This window comes from Gadus chalcogrammus, chromosome 13 (assembly GCF_026213295.1).
Source record: "Gadus chalcogrammus isolate NIFS_2021 chromosome 13, NIFS_Gcha_1.0, whole genome shotgun sequence".
Lineage (NCBI taxonomy): Eukaryota > Metazoa > Chordata > Actinopteri > Gadiformes > Gadidae > Gadus > Gadus chalcogrammus.
In genome coordinates, this window is record NC_079424.1 from 23,189,055 (window position 1) to 23,216,554 (window position 27,500).

Sequence of the window (27,500 nt, forward strand, 5' to 3'; positions counted from 1 at the left end):
AATGCATTGAACACATAAATGCAACCATTCTTTACTGTACAATGAAGCACCACATTCAGTTTTCCCATTTCATTAGAATCGGATAAACAACCTTCTCAACTCAGCAGTAAGTACTCTCTGGACTGAGAGGAGTTGCTGTTCACAGTGCTGGAATCTGGTGTGTCCGCTGCTGGTCTGAGGAACCACTGAGCACTGAGCACGGGCCAAAAAGCTATGTGGCGGGGGGGGGCGGGGGGGAATCATCTCTGATCACAATAGCGGGCAACATTACCACAACAATACAGTGTAGTATCCATGCAGTCCTGATTCATTCCCTGTATTTTTTTCTGTATTTTTGTATATTTTTGTATTGTATGTATGTTATTTCCTCATCCTAGCGTGAGAGTCGAGTTGTCCCTGAGCAAGACGCCTCACCCTGACTGCTCCCGACGAGCTGGCTGTTAGTTTGTGAATGGGCGCATGAATGGGTGAATGTTAGGCAATATTTTAAAAATGTATAAATTCAGTCTATTTACCATTTACCATTAACCCACACTTCTAGTCGGTCCTTAGCTTGGCACAGTAGACAATACCACACAGCGTGGGAATCTCTGTTTCAAGGTCCATTGCTACACTCCGACTACCTGACATCTACGAGGCTCCTCCAGACAGTGGAGGCAGGGTGGTGGGGATGAAATCCAGTTTGTTGTAGAAGTTTGTGGATATTTATACATTGCCTGGTGCTCCATGTTTCCAAGCAGGAGATCTCTCCCTGAGTGTGATGGCTGCTTTAACCTGTTGCACATCAACAGATGTGCAGCCTAACCCAGCCCCATTCAATCAGTCTGATGCTGGCTAGGTGATGCTGCTTAAACCGGCCATCATCCACACACACTACCACACTACGGTTGACAAAACAGGACTCTCGTACGGCCCTCACAACATGGCTGTTGACCTATGTTAGTGTCATCAAGTAAAGGGCAGATCCTTGCACGTTTTATCTAAGTACTATAGTGGCTGCTGCAGCTTGAAAGCCCTTTGTTGGAATGTCAATAAGGGCTCTCTGGCCTGAGCGTGTGCACATAGCTTTGATCCGGTTGAGGAGTGCTCAATGGGTTTATTTGGGTCCTAGGGTGTTGTTTTATAATTGCAGGCCGTGTAATTTCCTCTTTTTGTCTTCGTCTTTCAGTTTAAGTTGCTCATATATTTAATGTTATTAAAGAGAAATTGGAGGAATTGCACTTTTTTACAGTTGTTTCTGTTTGTCTAATATATATTATATATATATATATATATATATATATATATATATATATGTATAATATGCAAAATATACTGTATGCACAAATCAATGCACATACATACACACACACTCGCACACATACACACAAACACACCCACACACACACACACACACACACACACACACACACACACACACACACACACACACACACACACACACACACACACACACACACACACACACACAAGCGCCCGCTGCGACACACACACACACACAGACAGACAGACAGACAGACAGACAGACAGACAGACAGACCGACAGACAGACAGACAGACAGACAGACAGACAGACAGACAGACAGACAGACAGACAGACAGACAGACAGACAGACAGACAGACAGACAGACAGACAGACAGACAGACAGACAGACACACACACACACACACACAGAATTTTTCATCACCCTAAATATGGGTTCTGTGAATTAGAGTAATCACAGATTTATTTTCAGGCTTCTGATCCTTGCACCTTTCACATTGATCTGCTCTTCATGTTATTATCGTGTCTCCCTGCACCATTTAGGACATCTCTGTCCCTTCATATCCTCTCCTGACCTATTTTCTCTGGGTCTCTTGTAACAGCAGCCTCCCAGTTAAGACTCCGGCCAGTAGCTTCCTCTGTACTTTTGTTTAGTGTCACCGTGAGTTCAACAGATATCCTCCTCCCACCCCTGAAATCGACTCTATGAATGATGCATTCAATGCAGGCTCTTCTCTGACATATGGCATGCCAAAAAGACTGCCTGGAGCTGTCAATCTCACTCTCACTCTCACTCTCTCTCTCTCTCTCTCTCTCTCTCTGTCATTTAGCCCCATGTAAGAGTGACATGCAGCTCATCCGTCTGTTTGTGTTACCTTGTTGTCGTGTGTTTGTCATGCTACTGAGGTCACGTCAGGGACGTTTATCTGGAACAGATTTCACAGATGTATTTTGGCTTTTGAGTAAATTGCAAGACTTTAGTAAATTGCAACTTTTCAACAAATATTAATTTATCACTGCATCATAATTGTTTTTATCTGATGAATTAAGTACTAAATGCAAAGTTCCTTAAGGGCATCATTATCCTGAATTCTTTAACTGCGTCTGATGCGTAACCTTTCCAGCTCTGAAGAAGGGAATGATCCCAAAACATCCCATAACAAGCAAATCTCCTCTCCCAGAGCCAGGCTGGGTGTAACGGTGCGGCTGCCCGTTACCACAGGCAATGGACACAAACAGGACTGACACCGGGATTTACAAGTACCCTTTTATTAAACACACACAGAACATTCAAACACTTTCATGACGCCACCTGCAACACACAAAAAAACATGCGTAATGAGGAAGCCGGTCATGGGACATGGCACAAACAAGGACAAGACGTAAAACACTCGCGTTACGGTTGCGCTGGCTTCCGGGTGCCGGGGGCCCGACGTGAAGTCCGGAAGAACATTTGGGCGGTGTGGGGGTGACATCAGACGGGCGAGACCAAGTATGTGGGAGGAGAGGGGTGTGTTGGGGTACTTGGGGAATATTTAAGGTGTCAGGGAAGAAGGGGGTAAGGATGGGGTTTAGACAAATAGGTCTGTAGTAAGGTGTGTAACTAGGGGTGGGGATAAGTAAATCAGAAATGTGTAGGGGAGGGTTAATTGAATTAAGAGTGGGATGGGTCGGGCCAGGTAGGATATATTCAGGTCCAAATCATGTAGGTGGGGCAGAAGGGTCTGAGGTGAGCGGGTGACAACACCTGGCCCTTAGGCCAGCCAAGGGCTTAATTAGTGCCGAGGGGAAGACAGTTGTTTTTGGATTATTGAATGTTTAGATTAGTGAAAGTTTAGATTGTTGAAAGTTATTTTGAATTATTGATTTCGGTTTTTTGTTCATTCATTTTTGCCTCCTGATGGACCATTTTTGTACCTGAATAAATTCAGGCCAACGGCCTTGCTCACATCTCACCACTGCCTCCAATCCTTCCACCGCCGCAAGGCCAGCCTGGTAACACTGGGACTCTGGGACGTTGAAGAACGCCGTCACGAACCGCTTACTTATCAGGAAGCGTTCTTGATTGGCATGCATGTCCAATCCTGGAAGCGTCCGACCGTAGTCATTTCACGGATTCCTGTGAGACCATGTTGCAACGAGCGAGAAACAAAGATTCTGCGGCGCACTCATTTACCAAAATATGTAACTTTAAGAATAACCAGAATCACCCCTTCATGCCGGAGCTATGGCTACAGGTCTGTGAGTGACGGCGCTGATGGCTAATGAGGATCATGTCTTCAAGGGGCTATGCATCTTAAACTGCTCTATGGGGAGTGACACGGTGACACGGTGCTAAACGACCGAAGAGGCTGAGACATAAAGCACCTTTATGTTGTCTCTAAAGCCATCACCTTGCTGTGTTAAAAAGCAGCAAGGAAACAATCAAACCAGTCTGCCCCCATGGGTAATATTGGGGCAGATCTCTCTCCCTTCTCCCTCCTCACCTGAGCCAAGGAGTGGAGGGGTGACAGTGCAGTGCCTGAATATTTCAATATGCAAAATCAATTCGTAAGACATGTAATTATATGTCAATTCAGAACTTGAATGCTTGGTTTCAATTTGAATAAAAAATGTAGATAAAACAATATTTAAAAACATTGGTTTAAAATCTATCTTTATTTGCCAACCGCAGAATGAGGGTTAAGTTTATGTTTCGACTTATTATCCCGGCGATATCACAGGGACAGAATAGAATCCCTGTAAAATACATACGTATGAGACTTGCTAGTCTCACAAAGTTTAACGTCAAGCCTTCAGTTGAGGTAACGTCAAAATGTCCTGCCCACACATGGACTTGCTGAACTCTCCTGATCAAGTTTTATATTGGAAAACATAACATCAAGTGTCTTTGAGTATTCAAGTGGCTTTCAGTATTGAGAAAGACGCTATATAAGTCCAATATATTATTATTATTATTATTATTATTATTATTATTATTATTATTATTATTATTATTATTACCATTCTAATACTTGGCACTGCTTTCTAGTGTGGGACCGACTGAGACCTTAACTAGCTGGTTGTGATGCTAATTCTGTGTAGGACCGACTGAGACCTTAACTAGATGGTTGTGATGATAATCCCTTGTATTAGGGTTCCAGGGTTCTCCGCAGGGTGTAGTTTGCATTGCAGCACTCACACTGGTCCGTAGGAATAAGATATTGTGGCCAGCAGGGACTGAATGGTTTAGAAGGGATTTAATATGAATGATTTAACAGCTTTTCAGGGTTCAAACAAGGCCAAAAGATACCAAGAAGCAGCCATCCTACGTGATGTTATAGTTTGATTGTGTGTCATTAAAAGAAACCTGTAGTAAATAGAAGGAGAACGATGAGTACATGAAGCAGGTTCTGTTCTGGGGTCTCCGCATCAGGCTGGGACGATACGCTCTAGGAATTTACTCTTCTTTTTTGGGAGGGTGAATATTGGAATTTTCGTATGGAAAACCTTTGAAATTTGAAGCATGTAATTATGTATTCGGAACAGTACTACTGGAGGTGTATGTGTGTGTGTGCAAGCCATGTCTGTGTATGTGTGTGTATGTGCATTTGCGGTTTAATGTGTGTCTGTGTGTTTGTGTGTGTGTGTGTGTGTGCACATTAATAAGCCAGAAGCAATATACTCTTAACCGCTCATGCGGCCAATTTGTGTGCGTTGTAGCTGACAATAACTCCATGTGTGTATTTGTGTTTGTGTGTGTGTGCGTGCATGTGTATGTGTGTGCGTGCGTGCGTTTGTAGACTCGCCACACCATTCCAAAGCAGAATGGGGTCAGGGTGAGATTTGGTAGTTGTTGTTGCAGTGAGCATCATTTGTGTCTCCGTTTGCACGCTCCACATTGGCGTGATGACTTCATCAATCACCCTGGAACCACTGTTTTCATACATGTATTTAGCACTGCCAAATGCAGAGAGGAAGTTGATTTATAGGGCAATCTCACTACATCTCACTCTCTCTCTCTCTCTCTCTCTCTCTCTCTCTCTCTCTCTCTCTCTCTCTCTCTCTCTCTCTCTTGTGTCTCCATCTCTGTCGTCCTGGGCCGTGAGTTTGTTTCACTCAGTTTTTTCCTTACTTACCGAGTCCAATAGTTCCGACCCTTCGCCCCCCCCCCCCCCCCCCCCCCCCACACACACACACACACACGCACACACTAACCAGCACCCCTTTCTGACGGTATTCCCAGGACACTTAATGTTCAAGGATACACATAAATAACTTGTGTGTGTTTGTGTGTGTATGAGTGAAGCCCCCCTACCCCTGTAGGTGTGACCTACAGCCCCCCTCACAAATCCCCCCCCCACCCGCCTCACAAAGACACACACAAACGCACAGGGCCCACACATGCACATGCCCCACACACGCTCCACACACACACACTCTCCACAGTTCACCTAAACACTTTACAGCTCTGTCAGCCGCGCTGAAATCGCCCTGTTATGTGGACCACTTAGCAGCAAGCAGGTGAGAACAGAGGTGTGTGTGTGTGTGTGTGTGTGTGTGTGTGTGTGTGTGTGTGTGTGTGTGTGTGTGTGTGTGTGTGTGTGTGTGTGTGTGTGTGTGTCGGTGTGTCGGTGTGTGTCGGTGTGTGTCGGTGTGTGTGTGTTTCGGTGTGTCTGTGTCTGTGTGTGGACAATGTGGGAATATCAGTCAAGAGGATCTATTACGGCAATAGTAAAGTGTCCAATTTGGATGTGTCTGGTGTCCAGGGCCCAGTTTCTGTGTGTCTGTGTGTGTCTGTGTGTGTCTGTGTGTGTCTGTGTGTCTTGAGGCCTGGGCCTGGTGTGTGTGTCTCTGTGTGTGTCTGTGTGTGTCTGCCTGTAAGTCGCCCTGGTTCTTTGCTCTGCTAACATTAGTCTGCTCAGGCTAATATTGACCTTCTCCCCTCTCCTAGTTGTTGCTAATGGCTATTTACATTGGCTGGCGAGGGTGGCTGGCCGTGGTCCTGCCAGAGGTGTGATTACATGTTGGGGCCCCCCCGCCAAACCATGATACCACATAGAGATAAGCCCTCGTATCCCAGCATCCACCTGGGGAATACATGCTAGCCCTGCGGCTAACGCCTCACCATGATGTCATTCATGTCTCCCAGTTAGTCCTTTGCCCTCCTGCCCCTTGTTCTTTTATTCCCCTTGTTGTGGAAGACAAAAGCGGTAATACCCTACATAATTTACTCTACAGGCAGGCGTCCATCTTGCGTCCATTGAATCCATTGAATCCAACTTTGAGATGCTGGCGACTCCATTAGGAGGTAATAACCGCGCGGTCAATACGCTGACTTGGGTGCGGGATGTGGAGTGTGAATGTGCGTTTTTATTGGAGGGTATGCTCCATTAGGTGGGGGGGGACGTGACCATCTGTCATGGCGTCCCTTACGTCAGGGACGGAACAGAGAAGAGGGAGAAAGCATTCTGCTCGTAAATTCATCAACCTCAACCTCCCGACCACCCCGGCCCCGTTATCTCCCCCTTAACGGGCTATGGGATGGGAGACGAGGAGCAGGGAGGGAGGGAGGGAGAGAGAGAGAAGGAGAGAGAGAGAGACAGAGAGAGAGAGGGAGAGGGAGAGGGAGAGAGAGGGAGACAGGGCAGGGCAGGATGTGAAATATGACCCTGCATCAATTGCTGCCATCAGAATCGAGCCATCATGGCCGTCTAATACATGTGGGGGAGGGGACATGGGGGGTGGGGGACATAGGGGGTGGGAATAGGGCCTACGGATTGGGCCTGAGTTGGTTGTTAGTCTAGATCAGGGGTCAGCAACCTTTTCAACATGCAGCGCCAGTTGGACATTTTGTCGTTAATGAGTGTGCCTTAAGCAACAATATATTAAATATTAAGCTGAATTATAGCACAGCGACAAAAGACATTTCCAGAAGACCTGGAATTGTATTATTTTCATATAGTCCACAATCATGCATCAACATTTTAAATGTTTTTTGTTGTTGTTATATTTGCTAAATGGGCTTACAAATTATCATAACATATGTCCCATCTTCAAACACCACTTTCAGAAACTCATTCAAAAACATATTTGCACTGTGAGAAATGTAAAAAACAAGAATAGATGAGAATGTTGGAACCATCCACATTAGGGCTGTCAATCCTCCCCTCAAATCATATTCGAATTTCTAATGCTTCTTATGTTGAATATTCGAATAATATTCGAATATTTTAATGTTTTTTTTATTATATCATTATATACACCGATACCATCCTATTATTAGGCCTACGTCCCGCGTCCACTAGAGGGCGCGTCAACCAAATCTGTTATGTAACATTTGCAACAAGTTTTACCAAATCAATACAAAACTTATATAAATACGTAAGATATAAAGCCAGAAATATTCAAGCAATGATGTTTAATGAAGAAGCTGATGTTCAATCATTCAAATACACACACACACACTGCTATTTTACGATGTTATTCTTGGCTGTTTTGACCGTGGCTCTTCCTCAGCCGCTAACTGTTCTGCGTACTCCGAGTAATGGTGTGCGCTCATGTTGCTCGTAGTCGAGTGGTAAATCTTCCCGTTTCTCGATGGAAATCCGAAAGTTATGCTTTCCATCTCTGTGTCTGCTCGCGCGCTGCTTCCCAGCATCTTGTAAGCATACAATGCCGATTGCCGAACGTCACGACGCACGACGTTGACTTTCATTTGCGTCGTTGCTCGGCAAAAGTTAAATGTAATTCTTGACTTGTCAATAAAATTTGCTAAAAAAAAAAAAAAAAAAAGTTCGAACGTTAGTTGCCGCACTCGAATGTTCTCCTTTTTAAAAAATTCGAATTATATTCGAATAGCGAAGTTCGTTTTGACAGCCCTAATCCACATCAATATCTTAGGACATGTACAGCTTTGAAAAACCATGTGAATGCGATGCATGCAGGCCACCTCACAACAATATTTTAAAAAGTTTATTCTGAAGAACACTGCTTTCAGTAACTCATTTAATCATATTTGCACTGGGAGGAAATGGCCATAACAGAATAAAGTGCAAAGTAGTTCGGTAGTTATATTATGCTGCCGTATTTTGCGGTGAAATTCTTTGATAATAATAATAAAATAAAAATACGATTTTTCTTTTTTTTCTTTAAGTGTGCTTAAGATTATGCTGCTACGTACCAGTGGTGGCACGCGTGCCTAGGGTTGCCGACCCCTGGTCTAGATGGATGGATATATATCTTGCAAATATATCTTGCAAATGACTAAGAGTTCAATGGAGACTGCAACGATCAATCAATTAGTTGATTGATGGAAAATGTATTGAATATCATTTTGTTTGAGTCATTCGTCAATTGGATATCAAATTTCCTTGCGTAAAGTTTCAGAAATGTAAATATCTGCTTCAGGAATCAGTATTAAATGAATACTTCTTTCTTGGCAGCATGAAGCATGTTTTAAATGCTTGCACTTATACAGGGTGTTTCTCTAAGCGGCAGCCAATGAAACACTTAATAATTAGTGCTCCCATTCACAGACGGCGTCACCCCAGCCGGGAATCAGCAGGTCTTGGGCCCTCAGCGCTGGGGGGGGTTGCTTACCTTAAGCTCCGGTCTCAACTAATAACAAGGCACTCAATTAACACGCACAATGCTATTGGCCGACTTTCTTGTGTGATCAGAGGCATACACACACGCACACACAAGCAAGAACACACACACACACACACACACACACACACACACACACACACACACACACACACACACACACACACACACACACACACACACACACACACACACACACACACACACGGCGGTTCCCAGTTAATAGGTTAGATGTTAATGCTGACACACACACACACACACAAGCATACACACACACACACACACACACACACACACACACACACGCACACACACCGGTGGTTCCCAGTTAATAGGTTACATGTTAATGCTCAGAGGAGAGCTCTGTCAACAGCCCCGGTCCATTACCCGGTGACGGGTCGCTATTTCTCTCTATCTCTCTCTTTTTTCTCTCTTCAGCTCCCTTTCATTGCCTTTTCTGAGTTTTTAAAAAGCTTTATTTAAATAAATGTTGCTTTAAAAAATGACGTAGTACACACATATGTGTATATAGTTATACAACCCATGTCTTCATTCTTTATTGTTTATTTTTTCAAGGAAATGTCATTAAAATAGGACAATTTGGGAAACAGAAAATGTACTGACGGTACATTATGTCCGTTATTATCAGTGTATTATGGCTTTGTATCAAGGCATCTCTCCTTTTAGAGCATAGCTTCTTGAAACAGTAATTTAAGCAGAGTATTTGTCCGTGGTATATTTCATATCTCAATCAATGAGTCTGCTCCTATTTTGCACAAGCCCACTAAGTCAAATCTAAAGCCTTGTCACTTGCACAGTGCACAGATGCATTGAAGCAGTCCGGCTGTCATTTGGTCTATCTCCTGCTCACACAAACCCCGGGCAGCTTCTCGGCAACATGTTAGCCTCACGAGCCTTGCTGCTAGCAGACGTCTTCAGCTGTGAAGGCTTGGCTCTGCCATTAGCCGCTCGCTGCTGCTGAGTCCCCATCAAAACCTGCTCTTTCTCACGTGTGTGTATGTGTGTGTGTGTGAGGAGGAGGAGGAGGAGGAGGAGGAGGAGGAGGAGGAGCAGGAGGAGGAGCAGGAGGAGGAGGAGGAAAGACCCCAGAGGAGGTGTTAATGGAATTTCTTGCTGTCCAGCACTCAAGTGCATCCTCTCTGCTGAGAGATTATCCCCTCAGCCCTTGTCGCCAGCCAAAAGACCCACCTTGGGTTATCACCATGGCAACTTCAGATGCACCTCTTCCGTCGAGGCGCCAGGCAGGTGGGGCAGGGTGCTGGGGCGCTTAATCTGGGGGGCCAGCGGGCAGCAGAGCGCTTCATCTGGGGGGTCAGGGGGCCGGGGGGCAGCTGACCACTGGGGCGTCTTCATCTGGGGGCCAGGGGGGCGGGGGGCAGCAGACCACTGGGGCGTCTTCATCTGGGGGCCAGGGGGGCGGTGGGCAGCAGACCACTGGGGCGTCTTCATCTGGGGGCCAGGGGGGCGGGGGGCAGCAGCCCGCTCCTGCGGACTGTCCGGGTACAGCAGGTGGGGGTTCACCTTCTGATCAATCCTCTCTTGCTCTTAGTTTCCCTGTTATCACCTGTTTTTTCTCCTCCTTCACCCGTCCTCCGGCCCCATGCCTCTCCCCCTGGGTTGTGTTGCCTGTGCTACAGGGTGTAGCACAGGCACGAAGTGTGTGGGTGAAGCCAGCCTGGTGCGTATTTAAGGCTGGCTGTTTGGATGCCAGGAGTGATTATTCAGTGCGGTCCATGTAAATGAAGGTTTAAAGTGAGCTTCTGTTCCTGCTGGGCCCGATCAGGCCTATCGGTAGTGTAGGGTTGGTATTGAATCAGGCCTGACCTCACAGGCTAACTGATGTCTACAGGGGGGAGAGGGGGGGGGCCGGGAGGCTATCGATCCTCCATCACTCATCTGCTTACCTCCTTATCTCCCAGTCCGAGCAATGGCCTTCGTATGCATTTGATTTTCTTCAAGGCTTTGTTTTGTATTGTTTTGTGTTCTCTTCAGTATTATGTGTTAGTATAAACCTTTCTCTCATTTGTATCTGCTCTACCCTTGAAATTGTTTACCTAATTTCTTTGCTTTATTGGGTTTTGAGGTGTGATTGGGCACTAGTCAGCTTTTGACTCAAATCATGGTAAGAAAGTATGTTGTTCCTATGAGTATGAGGTGGTGTTACTCTTATCCCTTCTAACTGTTATAATGGTACACCCCGCCTGTCTTTTCCCCCTCCGCTGACATTTCCTTTGTTAAGCCAGACTAAGCGGTTTAATTCTGTCTTCCATATTCAGCCCTTCCCTGAAATTAAACTAGAGATAATTGCCTCGTGGAAGAGCATCTCGGCTTCATAGGTGCTAAGCCGTTTGCCATTTGAGATGACGCGAGGACGAGGTAATAGGATGTGTGGTGATGGTGCTGTGGTCGTGCCGCCAATTTCACCCGGAAGATCCGACCATGCATGGACACTCCGCTGTCTGAATGGCTTCCCCTGTCTTTATGGTCCCTGAGTCTTGCTTACTTGCTGGCTCTCCATCCTGGCCTAATGCTGTGTCCGGTGGCTCAATCTATATCCTTAACACATTCCGTTTTAGCACATTGATCCGGCTGCTTAAGCTAAAGCGAGCCCATATATGGGTTTCCGGTGTCCGATAATGTGTTCCGTCGTTAGTTCCTCAGTCAGCCTCTTTGCTGTTGGCTCCATTGAATCGAGTCGTGCTCTGGGTGTGTTGCTCTGGTTCTCTCCATTTTCCCTCCTCTCCCCTCGTGTGAGTCTGTGCTGTCTGAAAGCGGCGGCCATTATCATTAGCTGACCCGTGCTGTCAGTGGCTGGAGGAGCGCAGGCTTCACCTGCCTCCACTCCTGGAAGGCGGCCTGGAATCTGCACAGGAGCCTCCACTTTACCTCCCTGCCAAGATAAATGTGAGAATAACGCAAGGGAGAATTCCAAGCTTCCCTCTATCCTAAGTCAGGCAGGCCTCTCCCAGATAAACATATCTGCATAGGGAGCACCAGGCCCCCCGGTGTGCAGCCCCGGTTCCCCCCGTCCGACGCAGCCTCCGTCAGGGAGCAGCAAGGTTAAGCCCAGGCCTGGCAACGAGAGGGGTTGTCGGTTTGTTCTGAGCCTCTCCTGGCCGGCTACTGAGGTGTCCTTGAGCACCACACCGGGTCCTTCACAGGCTGCTTATCTCCTTTTCACCAGGGTGTGAATGTGGTGTGAAGTGGTCCCTTCCATCAGACGTTGGGGCCCAGCCCGATGTGAAAAACACCCTTCCACTGGAGTCTCCCTTCTGCCCTCCAATAAACAACGCAGCATCCCAGTGCTGAAACGCACCATGGTGCTCTACTCCAAACTCTAAGCTACCGAGGGGTGAGACTGAGGCCCCGTCCACACAGAGCCGATTTTTGGGGGAAATCTATCCGGACCTATGTGGTTTCGTGTTAGGATTCGTGTCGACGCCTGAAACGCAAACGATGACGTCATTAGCCCCCAACCAGCTGGGCGACGTCAGAGTTGCGTTAAAAAAAACCTTTTTTTTTTTATTATTATTTTTGTAGCCACCCCTTGATAAATGTAATTACTAACTGTACATTAAAAAGTATTTCTGCTCAATTTAAAAGGTTGAATCTCCTCGTGACTGAATGTTTGTATACAGAGCGCAGGCTGTATGCGCGCAGGCTTGATGCGCTCCACTTTTTTCTGTGGAGAACCAGCGCCTTGAATATTTGCTACAGCGTTTCTACAGCTCGATGCGGTTTCACAATGAATCCGTCTTTACGGAGATATTCCTGAACCGCATAAAACGAAACCGGATCGTTTTCGCCCGTTTCGGCTCCGTGTGGACGGGGCCTGAGAGTCCAATGAGCGGCTGGATGATGATGATGCCAGCCTAGTTAAGGCATCAATTTCACCACAGGTCCCGGTAAAACAACCTCATCAACTTCCACTAGTAGGCACTCATATGCCCCAAACGCCCGGGTTTTAAGAACCTCCCCATCAGGGACGTGCACAGGAATTTTGAGGGGCAGTTGCTCTGACCTGAAAAAAGGGCACCCCCCCCCCCAAAAAAAAAAAAACTGACAGGCTATATGAAGGACTGAGAATAAAAGGGTCTTTATTAATATATTAATACAAATAAGCAAAACACTGAAATAACTACTACTAACGATAATGCAGAAAAACATGACTTGAAGAAGAAGAACATAACATGAACACAAACATAATTAAAAAACATCCTATCAAGTCACTGATAAGTTTCTCCAAATTGACATATCAAAAATGCAAAGCTTCAAAAGAGAAGCCTTCAGAACCGGCAAAAGCGGCTGTTGCCGCGCGGAAGAGTTTGCCCTCTCCCTACTGACTTTCACTCTCAGTGCCCGAACGGAATTGAATGAGGCAACGCTTACTTTATGAAATGTTTCGAGTGGCGATTTTTTTTATCTAGGCCTACATGAAATTCTGCATCCATTAAATGATTAAAAAAAAAATAATAATAATAATTGTTTTCCTCGGAAGGGCAACCTGAGTCGAGGAGGGCATATGGGCAGTTGCCCAAGCAACCTGAGCAACCCCCCTGTGCACGTCCCTGCTCCCCATATTACATCTTGGAGGACTTCCGTGCTGCATGTTGATTCTGCTGCTTATGCCCCTGAATGGCTGAGAGCTTCTCTGGTGGGGACAGCTGTCCCAGACACAGCGACAGCGGTGCCTAAATGCGCCAAACAATGCCTCTTTCTTCCATTTTTTAACGGTAGAGCGGTAAAAGCAGGACAGTGGTACGCGGGTTGCTGGATGAGTGTCCACACCCCACCCCCCTCACCGTATTAGTTCACACATTGACATTTTGCTGCTCGCTCCAACGGCACAATGGAAAGCCTGCAGGACGAGGATGTATCTGTGAATATTGAAATGTCACATTAAAGTACCATGAGTTATTAGGAGAAATAGGCCATTGCATGCATACAGTCAGAGAGAAAGGCATAGCGAGAGAGAGAGTGTTTTTGTCTCCTAAGTGATTGTGTAAAGCGGCTTCTGTTATAGATTGTTTCCTACACACTGACCTTCAAGCCTGCTTAGAGGGGCAAGCGGAGGAATTGACGTATTGTCTTATCCCTGATCATTCTTTCCCCTAAAAGTTCTGGATGTCTCCTGCGCTTTTAGATACTAATCCAGCGACTATAAACAAATATTTCTCTAGTAATACTTTTCTGGTAAAATATAAAGTCCTATTTAAACGGTCTGAAACGCAATTGAGAAGCGCCAAGCGCAAGTAGCTTTGTGGGCGGTTCTATGGCAATGTCGCTATTTTACTGGCACAAAAAGGACTCTTGCGCCTGGCGCAAATCTAAAACAGGTTGATCTGAAGTAGCCTAATTCCCCGTAGGAGTGGTTTGGGCGTAACATGCAATAATCCAATGAGAGTGCCAGCTCCCATCCCCTTTATGAGCCATGAGCGCATTTGAATCTGATGAGTTGATATTTTGACAGCACGTCTGCAGTCTCCGTCTCCCTTAAAATAGCATCTGAACAACGCGCCACTGGCTTTAAATCAGGTATTTCCTGGTTTGTGGTGCAAGTGGTTTCTGAAACTGCAAAATAGCACCAGGGAACGTTTGCGCCAGAACACGCCTCCTCCTTTCTCCTTGGGGCACAAGATCATTCCCTAATTTACCCGCCGCGTGGCACAGGAGGGAAAAGAACGCTCTGCGCCAGTTGTAAACTATTAACATGTGCCAGTTAGAAAGTATATTGCGCCGGATGCAAGATAAGGCCCAAAGTCTAAAGTGTATAGCTGTTCTGTATACAGAAAATACATGACCAGATGCAAATCGAGCAATTCCCAGGATCCCTGAGACCGGGCAGTTCTGGTACAACACACTGGTACAACACTATGGTACAACACACTGGTACAACACACTGGTACAACGCACTGGTACAGTCATTGGTACAACGCACTGGTACAGTCATTGGTACAACACACTGGTAGAGTTCACTGGTACAACACACTGGTACAACGCACTGGTACAACGCACTGGTACAGTTCACTGGTACAACACACTGGTACAGTTCACTGGTACAGTTCACTGGTACAACACACTGGTACAGTTCACTGGTACAACACACTGGTACAGTTTACTGGCACAACACACTGGTACAGTTTACTGGTACAATACATTGGTACAGTTCAGTGGTTCAACACACTAGCACAGTTCACTCGTACAACACACTGGTACAGTTTACTGGCACAACTCACTGGTACAGTTCACTGGTACAATGCATTGGTACAGTTACTGGCACAACTCACTGGTACAATGCATTGGTACGGTTCAATGGTTCAACACGCTGCTACAGTTCACTGGTACAACACACTGGTACAGCTCACTGGTACAGTGTACTGGTACAGTGCACTGGCCCATCTGGCTGTTGCTCAGTGGGGCAGGAACGTCCCCCCGTATCGGCTTTTAGCCTCTCTGACTTGGACTATGAGGAGTGCATTAGCACCGCCCCTCCCTGCTCTCCCTCTGTGGCATTTTGTTTAGCCCGGCGACGTGACCTTGTCCGGGAGCAGAGTGGCTATTAATTAGCCCGCTGGCCTGCCTGCTTGGCCCAGGCCTGGGGCCACGGGCGGTGTGTTGAAGGGGAAAGGGAGGGGGTGGGGAGCATGATGGATGGGGAGTGGGTGGTGGAGGTGTTGACATATCCAGTGTCCTTCTCTACTGCAGCAGCAGCCTGCCAGTGTCTATATTCAATCGATGGAGGGGCGGGCGGGGGCCGATGGAAAGTGTCTGTTTGGTGCACAATGGGCGCCAGCTTTATGTCTGTCTCTCCCCCCGTCACTCGGTCTGTATTCCTGCAGGCGTCTCCGAAACACTGGCTGGTGTGCGCCTGTGCCTGGTGGCCTGTGCAGGAGGGGACATGAGCCTGCTCTGATCCGCACCTGCTAGCCCCATGCTTTCACTGGCCAAACACACGCACACCGCCATTTGTCTCCCCTCCGTTTGACCCTGCCGGCCAGACCGCTGCCAACCAGATCCCCCCCCCCCCCCCCCCACACACACACACACAAACGCATGCATGCATGCACAAACACACACACATGCACACATGAACACAAACACACACACACGGACCGACACACACACACATACACGGCCACACAGGAACAGACACACACATGCATGAACGCATCCAAAAATACACACACCCCCTCACAGCCATAAACCACAGTGATTTTACCAAACAACAACGTTTTGTACATAGGAGTAGCTTCACTATGCGTTGGTGTGTGTTGCTTGCCCTTCAGCAGTAAGAGCTACTGGAGGGAGATGTAAAGAATGCTAATGAAGTGAATCACTTGAATGAGGGCTAAATTTGCTAACCTCACGTATCACACAATGTTTTTGTGTGTCGTATTTTGGGTGAATTTGTGTGTGTTTGCACGCTCACATTTATTTACTGATTCTAGTTTGGCAGGATGGATGCCTTCATTTACAATGTGTGTGCTCTATTGTGTTTGTGTGTTTTTGTGTATTCCCATGTGTGTAAATCTCCAGCACCCATACCATTGAAACCCAGAGCAGAGTGCTCAACAGGGGAAAGGGGGGAGGAGGGCAGGCACGCGCAGAAACAGTGCGATGGAGTGTGCATTTTAATCAAGTCTCCCACCACCCTTAAATACCCTTCCCCCATCACGCTGACGGATGACCAGAAGCAATCTGTTTTTGTCCTTATTCCTTTCTTTTATTCCCCCTGAATGTCTGCTTCGTCCTTTGGAACGCCAGTGTCATCGAACGTTGGGTTAAGCAGCTCGACACATCCCGTAGGAAGGCTGGTTCTCAGTGCTCTGCCGATACGGCTGTATGTGTTTCCCTTTCTGAGCATCCTTTGTCAACGGGCTATTGTTGCATCTTCAGTTCATCTCTGAAGCTCTGTGCTTCCAAACTAGTCCCGCTAGGACGCAATTGTTTTTGCTATACATCTCAAATACGTTCCTCACAGGCGGTTTGTGTGTGTGTGTGTGTGTGTGTTTGTGTGTGTGTGTGTGTGTGTGTGTGTGTGTGTGTGTGTGTGTGTGTGTGTGTGTGTGTGTGTGTGAGTGTGTGTGTGTGTGTGTGTGTGTGTGTGTGTGTGTGTGTGTGTGTAGGTGTGTGTGTGTGTGTGTGTGTGTGTGTGTGTGTGTGTGTGTGTGTGTGTGTGTGTGTGTGTGTGTGTGTGTGTGTGTGTTTGTTTATTTTGCTATACGTCTCGAATACGTTCTGCACACAAAACTCAACTGTATTACACATTGTGTAAAAAGGATTGCCAGTAATTATCTTCTACTCTTCTCTGTCCAATGGGATCCAAGATCTGCAGGACTGGTGGAATGATGACCGTTTACGTTTAGGGCATTCAGCAGATGCTTTCATCCAAAGCGACATACAATAAGAACATTTGTCGGATGAGGGAGGAACAATATATCGGTGTCGATACAGTAAGGATGTTCATAGAAACAAGTGCCAAGCACTAACAATCGCTAGGTTAACCCATTCCACGTATACAACAAAGAGAGCTAGGATAAGATGTAGGGGAGGCAATCTCTTGGCACCTCACGATTCGATTAGATTCCGATTTTGAGGCGATTATCGATGCATCTTAATGCAACAATTTGATGTACATTTCCATGAATGATTTTCAAAAATATATATATAGATCTGGGTTTGCTACTCAGAGTTTGCTAATCACTTCCTACTTGATGATCATTAAAGACATCAACAGATAAATTAACTTATCTAATATTTTATAAGAGAGAAAGCTTTTGTCACAAATATGACTTTCTATGAACAATGCAATAATCAATGCAGCTTGCATTATAACACAATTTGGAAGCATGCAAAAAATAGGTTTCAGTTTTATTTTCTTTCTAATCCTTCTTTTCTATGTCATTAAAGGAATAGCTGCTCTTGAATTAGAAGGAGTTCTTGTGTCTGGCTGTGAGTTTGCGCGCATGCTATGCTAGGCTGAATCCCAATCGTGTCAAGACAAATCAGATTGGCCAATACACACTGAAGATAAATATTTTTTTTTTATTCCGATTATTAATTTATCTGCATCAAGATAGAATCGTTCTAGCGAGAATCGCGATACATCGAAGAATCGATTATTTTTCCCACCCCTAATAAGATGCTACACAACTAAGTAACCAGCGGTATGTGTGTGAGAGCATAGGTCATCTCGGGTTCAACCATCACCTCCTTGTTTTGATTTCACACCTTCCCCACAGAGGTGGTCTTACCGTGGGGGGGGGGGGGGGGGAGAGACAGACAGGGTGGCAGCCCCACCGTCCTCATGTGCATCTTTGCCTGCTTCTCTTAGTCATAGCTGGTTGTCTATGCTCCTCTGTGTTCCTCCCGCCTGGTCTCAGTGTTTTGCTGCCTGGTGATGCAGATGAGCGGTGACAGAGCCTGGGGGAGAGGCTGGCTGTTAGAGAGCCCCGGACCGTCTGAGGAGGAGAGAGCAGGGAGGAGGGATGTTTCCTCCGTTTGGAGGCTGACTTCCTGGCCTGGAATCATTCCCCAGACAGGGTTTGTGTGGGAATGCAGAATATATCGAGCTACTCGCTGTCTGCTTTGCTTTGCAGTGTTGTAGTTTTGCCATTTAAAATGGCAATGGTTTCTGTAAAAGCTCATTTAAAATAAACGGCTATTCATAAACACTCTGTGTTGAAATGGGTCGACTTATACCCAAACCCATGATGGGGAGAAGGAGGGAACACGTGTTCTATGATTATACAGGTGTTTGTACTGAGGGCATTTCCTGTAAAAGTCAAAACAGCCTGATTATTCCTCCTTGTTGGGTGCTAATAGCATACCCCCCCGCCCTCGGCAGTCAATCAGTGGGCCGTCGAGTCTGATGACCCGGTATCTCTTGCTAGGAGAGGAGTGTCATTTTATCAGCAACACTTAATTCCTTTCCTCCTCGCTCACTCTCCCCCCCACTTACTCCCTCCCTCCCGCCTGCTCGCTGCCTCACTCCCCTGTCACCCATTCTACTGGAGCCAGCCTTGTTCTCTGCACCATCTCAGGAGAGAGAGCCTCCACTTCCCTTTTTCTGCCCTTATCTGTCATACCTGCTCCTCCCCCCCTTCTCTCCCTCCCTCCCCCCCTCCCTCTCTCTCTGCTCGGTTTATAATCAGCTCCTTTTTCCTTCCTTCCTTTGTTGACTTTTTAAATCGTTCCTGTTTTTGTCAGTGATGTGAACTGAACAAGCCTCCTAGGCTAAGTGTGTGTGTGTGTGTAGGTGTGTGTGTCCGTGTGGGTGTGTGTCCGTGTCTGTGTCTGTGTGCACGTGTGCGTGTGTGCATGTCTGTGTGTGTGTGTGTGTGTGAGTTCAGGTGGGCATTTGCGTCATGCTAAACTCTTCCCGTTAGAGCCCCACCCGGTACATGGAGGAGGGTACGGCTGTAGAGGGTAGGGGGCTGTAGGACCCGGTACATGGAGGAGGGTACGGCTGTAGAGGGTATGGGGCTGTAGGACCCGGTACATGGAGGAGGGTACGGCTGTAGAGGGTAGGGGGCTGTAGGACCCGGTACATGGAGGAGGGTACGGCTGTAGAGGGTAGGGGGCTGTAGGACCCGGTACATGGAGGAGGGTACGGCTGTAGAGGGTAGGGGGCTGTAGGACCCGGTACATGGAGGAGGGTACGGCTGTAGAGGGTAGGGGGCTGTAGGACCCGGTACATGGAGGAGGGTACGGCTGTAGAGGGTAGGGGGCTGTAGGACCCGGTACATGGAGGAGGGTACGGCTGTAGAGGGTATGGGGCTGTAGGACCCGGTACATGGAGGAGGGTACGGCTGTAGAGGGTAGGGGGCTGTAGGACCCGGTACATGGAGGAGGGTACGGCTGTGGGGGGGGGGGCTGTAGGACCCGGTACATGGAGGAGGGTACGGCTGTGGGGGGGGGGGGGGGGGGGGGGGGGGGGGGCAACAGGCAAAGCAATTTGGGGAAAGCTGCAGCAGCTCATGTCAGGATGAAGGACACATTCTCGGCGGAGGTGGAGTGTGTGTATGTGTGTGCGTTTGAATGAATGTGTGTGCGTTTGAATGTGTGTGTGTGTGTGTGTGTGTGTGTGTGTGTGTGTGTGTGTGTGTGTGTGTGTGTGTGTGTGTGTGTGTGTGTGTGTGGGTCTGTGGGGGGGAGATGGGGGAGAGAAGGAGGAGGGGACTTATTGAAGGCAGGAAAGGAGAAAGGCAAATTGACAAAAGCAAAGCGAGCGAAAATAAAAAACGTCAGGAGAGGAATAGAGGGATGGGAGGAAGATGGCTTGACGAGGGGTTAGGGCAGGTCCTTGGATAATAAAATTTTCTGTTCAGAGTGCTATCGGGAATCAATAATGTAATTCATAGAAAAGCCATAGAGTTGCCTCGCATTGGCATTCCCAGACATGAGCGGTGCTTACGTCCCCAGGAATTAAAATGCATTGTGTGTGTGTGTGTGTTTGTGTGTGTGTGTGTGTGTGTGTGTGTGTGTGTGTGTGTGTGTGTGTGTGTGTGTGTGTGTGTGTGTGTGTGTGTGTGTGTCTGTGTGTCTGTGTGTCTGTGTGTTTCTATTTCAGATATACGTCTGGGGGTTGGGGGGGGGGGGGAGGGGTTGTCATTGGAACAAAGCATTAACACAGTTTGCTTATCTTAGACCTTTAAATCTAAGGGTTGACCAGAAAAGAAAACGTTCTCCTGAAATCCATTAGGGAGCAGTTCACCTTGTCTCCTTGTTGAAAGTGACAGAGAATAGAGGAGACATGGTCAGCATATGAAATTAATAAGAATGTTGGGGCTGGGTATGGAACCTCAACTTTTTAGCTACCCACAGAAACACCAGGGCATTACGAGAGCTGAAACTGGGCCGTTCGGTCGCTGTGTTTTTTCCTTGATGGCCACACGCGTGCTTATACTGGCCACATTTCACGTGTTATATCCTGGTCAGCTGCAGCCTAGCGATACTAATGAACTTGTAACATGTTACAACCTGGTCAGCTGCAGCCTAGCAATACTTATTAACTTTTAACATGGTATATCCTGGTTAGCTGCAGCCTAGCGATACTCTTGGCCAGGAGTGTTTGTGCTTCTGTTTCATGATAAACTGAATCTTCCAGGACACCGATGGGAAAAATCAGCAGCAACTCCAGCAGTCTTTTAAATGTCAGCGATCAGATTGACTCGTTAGGCTCAACCACATTTTAGTTTTGCTTTAATTGTTACTCAAATGAAAGAGGAAATTTGACTCTGTAGAATTCAACTGAATAATTTGAACTAAAGTTATGAAAAGGGGTTCTAGGAATCCCGGATGATAAGTAAATTATTGTAATCAAGGACGTTCTTTGCGTCATATTTTCATGACATGTAACCAGAGGTTTTGTAAATGACGACTGGTTTAAACAAGGAAATATTTCAAAATCTGTCGAAACTTTGCCCATTGCAATCTAAGAGGCCAAACTTAGGTTAAAAATAAATATTAATGAACAATCTCCTGAGTTCCAGTTCTGAAAGATTGCATACTTTATTCACCCTTCTTTTGATTTAGAATTCTAAAAGGGCTCAATGCAGATCCGACTGGACTCTTCATCTAATGAGGCCTTTATGTTCCTGGACATGTTTGCAGATCCTCTTCTAATGCCCTTTAAACGGGTGTGCCTGTCAGAACTTTAAACCCCCTCCTGCTCCTTGGTTTGGTCGTGGTCTGTCTTTGCCCAGCTTAGGAAAGGGTTGATGGTTTGACCAAACTCTGGTGTTATGCGGTAGCCCTAGAGGTTTTGAGGTGAGGATGCCAAGACGCGTGCAGGGAAGGATGCAGCTGGAAGAAAGGAGGCATCGTGCTCTGCAGGTCGGGATGCCTCGGAGCAGGGTAGGACAAGGCGATCCGTCACATGAGTAGGCGCAAATTCATTACCCTGGAAAATCTTCCCCGCTATGAGGCCGGATTACAGTGCAGTGAAATCCTGCTTGAATATTGCAGGGAGAGGCTGCAACTGGAAAGGCTGTGTTAACAAGACCAGGTCTGTCATGAATGGTCATTGTTTTTCCTGGGTTAATTCGCATCCATGTGATCAACCACTGAATTACCAGTTATTTCAATGGCTCAATGGCTGTAGGCTATGTGAGCAGTGAGGTGAAAAGGACATTATCACAATACACAGCTTTTTACTAAAGTCGATTGATACTGACAGATAAGAACTTTGGTTGTCACTAGTAGTAACGCTCTTATGTCTGGGTTCATAACCCATTGACGTTTTATCCCACATGGGGTACTGCAGAATTAGATGATAGGAAATCATTTAATTGTGTTAACATCTGTGCAATTATCAATGCTCAGCTCTTAATCTATACTACAGACCTGCTGCTCCCTTCAGGCCTTCGGTCACTTTGACTTCCTGTTCACCTGGTGGAACCCTGTTCTACTGCAGTACCTTCCTGTTCACCTTCTGGAACACTGTTCCATTGCAGCAGCTTCCCGATCACCTGGTGGAACACTGTTCTACTGCAGTAGCTTCCTGTTCACCTGGTGGAACCCTGTTCCACTGCAGTAGCTTCCTGTTCACCTGGTGAAACCCGGTGTAGTAGCTTCCACTCGGTTATATGGCACTAACAGAAAGAACAGTGTGCAGAGAGGTTCCCTCTGTCTCAGAACGTGACGTTAAATAGAAAGTGATCAGATAAGTTCTGCGTTATCAAGGCACATTATTGGGAAAACAGCAAAGAGTTCTGCATTCGAAACGTCAGCTATGTTGGGCTTCGTGGGGCTTTATGCCAAAGGGAGAAATGGCGGGCCAAGCCAAGTTGAACGCTCATCATCTGAAACTGTTAGTAAGCCTAATTTATACCGTTATATAAATATTTTATTGGGAAGACATGATCATAATTTAAGTGGAAAATATAAAAACATGCAAAACGATGTAATAAAATGTGTAATAAAAATATATTTCTGGGGCAGACTAGCAAGCACCGCATCTTTAAGCCGACTAATCAGTCAGCTAATAATGCACATCCATATTGAAATAGAACTAAAACTGTGATTATCATTGTTTCATTCACGTATTTTGTTCATTCACCTTTAAATATAGAAAATATTTTTTCCATTCAAAGCAATTTTGTTCAACACATACAGTGGAATGGATCATTTCAAACCATGCCCAGCAACAACCTCTTCATGGTTCTTCAGGATTAGGTTTGATTCAATATGGCAGATAGCCGTGCTTCTACTGAGTCTCCAAGGTGAGACGGGAGACTGGGTGTGTGTTTCTGTTTGTGTCTGTGTGAGACACGAGAGAGAGATTGTTTCGAGGGTATGCAAATCTGAGTAGGGGTGAAATGTGCACTGTCCATTGTCAGTTGTTTTTAGAGCTAGCCATTGTGGCTCTCTGCAGAATCAGAGCTGCTAAGAAAGATCCCTGGGGCACGCACGCACACACGCACGCACACACGCACGCACACTAACGCTCTTACTCTCTCACTCACTCACTCACTCACTCACTCACTCACTCACTCACTCACTCACTCACTCACTCACTCACTCACTCACTCACTCACTCACTCACTCACTCACTCACTCACTCACTCACTCACTCACTCACTCACTCACTCACTCACTCACTCACTCACTCACTCACTCACTCACTCACTCACTCACTCACTCACTCACTCACTCACTGGCTCAGTGGCCAGCCATCCAGGGTTGTGATCAGAGACTAGCCCGTGGGCATCTAGAGTGTATACGCCCCTCACAACCAGACTCCAACCAAAGATATTCTCTCTTTTCTCTCTCCTCTCTTCTGCTTTGCTCTGCAAAAGAGCATGCCATCCCTGCAGATCTTTTGAAACAAGGGTTGGATTTTTTTCCCAGAACAGCCAGAGGTTTGGGTGATTTATCTGGCTGGGCAGCTCGTTCATCGCCAGCTAGTTCATGTGATGATTCAAGCGCTGCTGGCATCATCCTCGTTTTATATGCTTTTTATCCCAGCTCTTGCCGCCTGCTGCCAAGGGGAAAAGATTGACGAATTTTAGTTGGTAGATACATTATATAAGCTTGATTATTTAGCATTTTTTAAGGATAATGAAGTTATTCCATTCCATTATTCTAGTACATTCCCTGTTAAATTTGCTCTCTGGTCGGTGTGAACATTTTACCTTCAAGGGAACGCTCATTATAGTTCACAACTAATGTTTATCATTCGTAGTTAACGATACATTAGCCTGAATTAAAGTCAAACTGAACAGAATATTCTTAAAAAAAGACAAAATTAATAGAAACACACTGAACATTTCTCTGTGAATACAATATATAAATTTATGCTTGGAATTAATAGACATCGTGGACTAACCTGAAGTTAAAAAAAAACATTTGACGTCTATAGTATAATAAAATACAAATAATAGCTTGACTGTTGAAGAAGTTTTGGACGGAGCTATTTTGGACCAACCGAGTCATGACAGTTTAATGTTTTTTATTCACCCATTTGATGTGGAGCCCACATAGAGTCAGTAGGGGCCACACAGGGGCCCGGGGCCACACAGGGGCCCGGGGCCACACAGCAGCCCCAGGCTGCTCTGCTCACTTTGATATGGTTCTACCCTGTGCTGACCTGTGACCCTGTCCCTCCCAGCTGTGACAGGAAGCACGCCCCAGCCCCCGGGGCCCACGCAGCGGCCTCCAGGGGCCACACAGGGTCCTCCAAGGGCCATGGCCGCCACCACGCGACGCGTTCGGAGAGCAGCGAGCGAGGAAACCTACTGGGCGTACTCAGGTATGGCTCTTCTATGGTTAGATTACACATGGTGTGTGTGTGTGTGTGTGTGTGTGTGTGTGTGTGTGTGTGTGTGTGTGTGTGTGTGTGTGTGTGTGTGTGTGTGTGTGTGTGTGTGTGTGTACAGCAGTTCTCTCTCTCTCTGTCTCTCTCTCTCTGTCTCTCTCTCTCTGTCTCTCTCTCTCTCTGTCTCTCTCTCTCTGTCTCTCTCTCTCTCTCTCTCTCTCTCTCTCTCTCTCTCCCTCTCTCTCTCTCTCTCTCTCTCTCTCTCTCTCTCTCTCTCTCTCTCTCTCTCTCTCTCTCTCTCTCTCTCTCTCTGTCTCTGTCTCTGTCTCTTTCTCTCTCTCTCTATCTCTCTCTCTCTCTCTCTCTCTCTCTCTCTCTCTCTCTCTCTCTCTCTCTCTCTCTCTCTCTCTCTCTCTCTCTCTCTCTCCCCCTCTCTCTCTCAGCCTGGAGGCTTCTCCTGGGCTTTTGATTAATTTATCATTGGTGTTTTATATTTTTTTCCCTCTCTACCCATGCCACTGAGAGACTAGTGAGAGGCTGCGAGCCGGCTGTCCCTGTGAGTGGTGCTTCACCGAGGGGCCTGGCGAGGGGCCTGTTATCTTACATCATAACACCAGCCCGGCCTTGGGCCCCTCCTGGTCTTTATTTATCTCTCTATGCCTAACCCTAATCATGTGTCCTTGGTGGAGGAGCTGCGGCCTTCTGGTCTCGATGAATAAGGAGATGAATCACGGGCAGGAGGGGGACGATTCTGCGTGGTGCTCTGGATGTGGAGCAGCAGCATTAAGCGCTGGTGGGGCCGCTCAGCGCTAGTGATGCGGTGATGGGAGCGCCAGCGCTTGTTTTCCATGTTCCTGGACGCACGCGCTTGATCAGGCCGCTGTTACGTAAGACGCTGATGTAACGGGGGGCAGCAGCAAGGCAAGAGCAGAACAATAGAGAGGCACGGATCAGCAGGGGCCTCCAGGCTGGCACCGTGCACTGTGGCTCATCAGCCCGAGTGCTGTTCAGGACCCTACCTATGGGCCCCTGGGAGCGCTCCGCTAAAGAGCTCACCGTATGGTCACACCGTCTTTCAGCGTATTTCACCAGGGTTAGGATAGTCCTCCGAAGGGCTCTTCTGTTCTGAAGTTCTCTGGGCCGTCATTAAGGCCCCTGGTTTAGCCCGTCTCCTGCATGTGCCCTGGTCTTCAACTTCTACAGCCCATTTACAACCCAGCCTCCCGCTGCAGTACCAATGAATGAATCTCTAATTCTCCTTCTTGTGAGCGTGTACATGAGTTCATGTGAGCACTGTTGGGTTCTTGTTTTGCTTTTGGATCAGGTCATTTTGAATAGCGTTTCTATTCTAGTCAGTGATGGATGTGTAGGGAATGACAAATTAGCACTGTAACTCTATCACACACACACACACACACACACACACACACACACACACACACACACACACCCACACACACACACACACACACACACACACACACACACACACACACACACACACACACACACACACACACACACACACACACACACACACACACACACACACACACACACACATCTATACACACAGACACACAATCAATCCAAGGACAAATTATTTTACTAAATTATTATTTTGTATTATTCTTCCCAAACTTTCCTGCTCAACTCCCCCTTCATGCTTTATGCTGGAACCATAATTCAAACGTTGTATGCTGCTTCACTATCCAACCTTTGATGGAATGAACCAAAACTTTCACAGCATTTATACTTGAAGTATTTCAACTTTGAAATAGGGATGCATGATATGGATACTTTCAGCCGACATCAAAACCAAAATAATAATTAGCCACACAGCACTGTGTGATGTATTAATAATATAGACTTACACATCTCCTAGTCTGTGCATACTTCAATTCATTCACCGACCGGTGTTCTCCCGCATTATAAGGCCATTCCGCACCACATCAACTTCCTGAATTGATGTGACGGATCATGCCGGGGTAGGCCACCGGATTAAAGGGAGAGGGGTGGAGATAGAGCTCACCAAATGGGTTTGTCTATTTAAGCCTGGATGGGTTCATTGGGCACGAGGAATGGTTAGGTGATGGTTAAGTCACAGTTGACAAGGTCAAGAGTAAGTATATTCGTTTAATGTCAGTTTCCGTAGTCATTGTTGTTTTTGTAATTTAATTCTCAAACAAGTTTCACGCCTAGCTTGTACCTCAATTGGATCAAGGACAAATCAACCCCACGACAAGCAGTTTATGGGGTTGTAGCAATGTCCATGCTAAAGAGCACCTAGAAGGCTGCCTCACTCCACCCAGGTGGCTTTTACTGGCTCCTCCGAATCCAGGACACAGGGCGGTGGTGTGAAACCGGTTTATTGCAGGTTGAGTATCACGCTACAGAGCAGCAGGAGTAACATGCTGCAATGTAGGAGACCTCCTGAGTGTGTGTGGTGATGCTGGTTTAACCCGTGACCATTGATTAGTTAACGCACAACAAGTGAGCAGCCTCACCCAGCCCAATCAGTCTGACTGGGGCCAGGTGATTCTGCGTCCACAGCAGTTTTGAAGGTTTTTGTTTCAGAAAGTTTGATCTGAGCTCTTACGCAGGGACCTGAATACTCGATCATCGCTATGAGTCCCATGTGTCTGGGGGTGTGTTTCTGCCAGGGAGACGGATATGCAGAAACTCCTCTCTAAAGAGCAATTTTTTGGTCAATATCTCTACACAATAGGTGAATTACAAAGTACCCTTCGCTTAACAATAGCCTGACTAAAATACAATCGAACCGGATAAGTCAAACATTTCTCAATGTTGCCAAGGGATACAACATTCAAACTTCTGTTTATAAGTGTATCCAACCAGCTCTA

At 46.8% G+C, this 27,500-nt stretch overlaps 1 protein-coding gene across 1 annotated transcript in view; it reads left to right on the forward strand.

Annotated features, from left to right (window-relative positions):
• Window positions 1–27,500, forward strand: part of ptprga (protein tyrosine phosphatase receptor type Ga) — a 331,197-nt gene that overhangs the window by 35,302 nt on the left and 268,395 nt on the right. Inside the window, exon 2 of the mRNA XM_056605312.1 lies at window positions 24,490–24,630. Within this exon, the coding sequence (XP_056461287.1) occupies window positions 24,490–24,630 (141 nt within the window). The remainder of the gene's footprint in view (window positions 1–24,489; window positions 24,631–27,500) is intronic.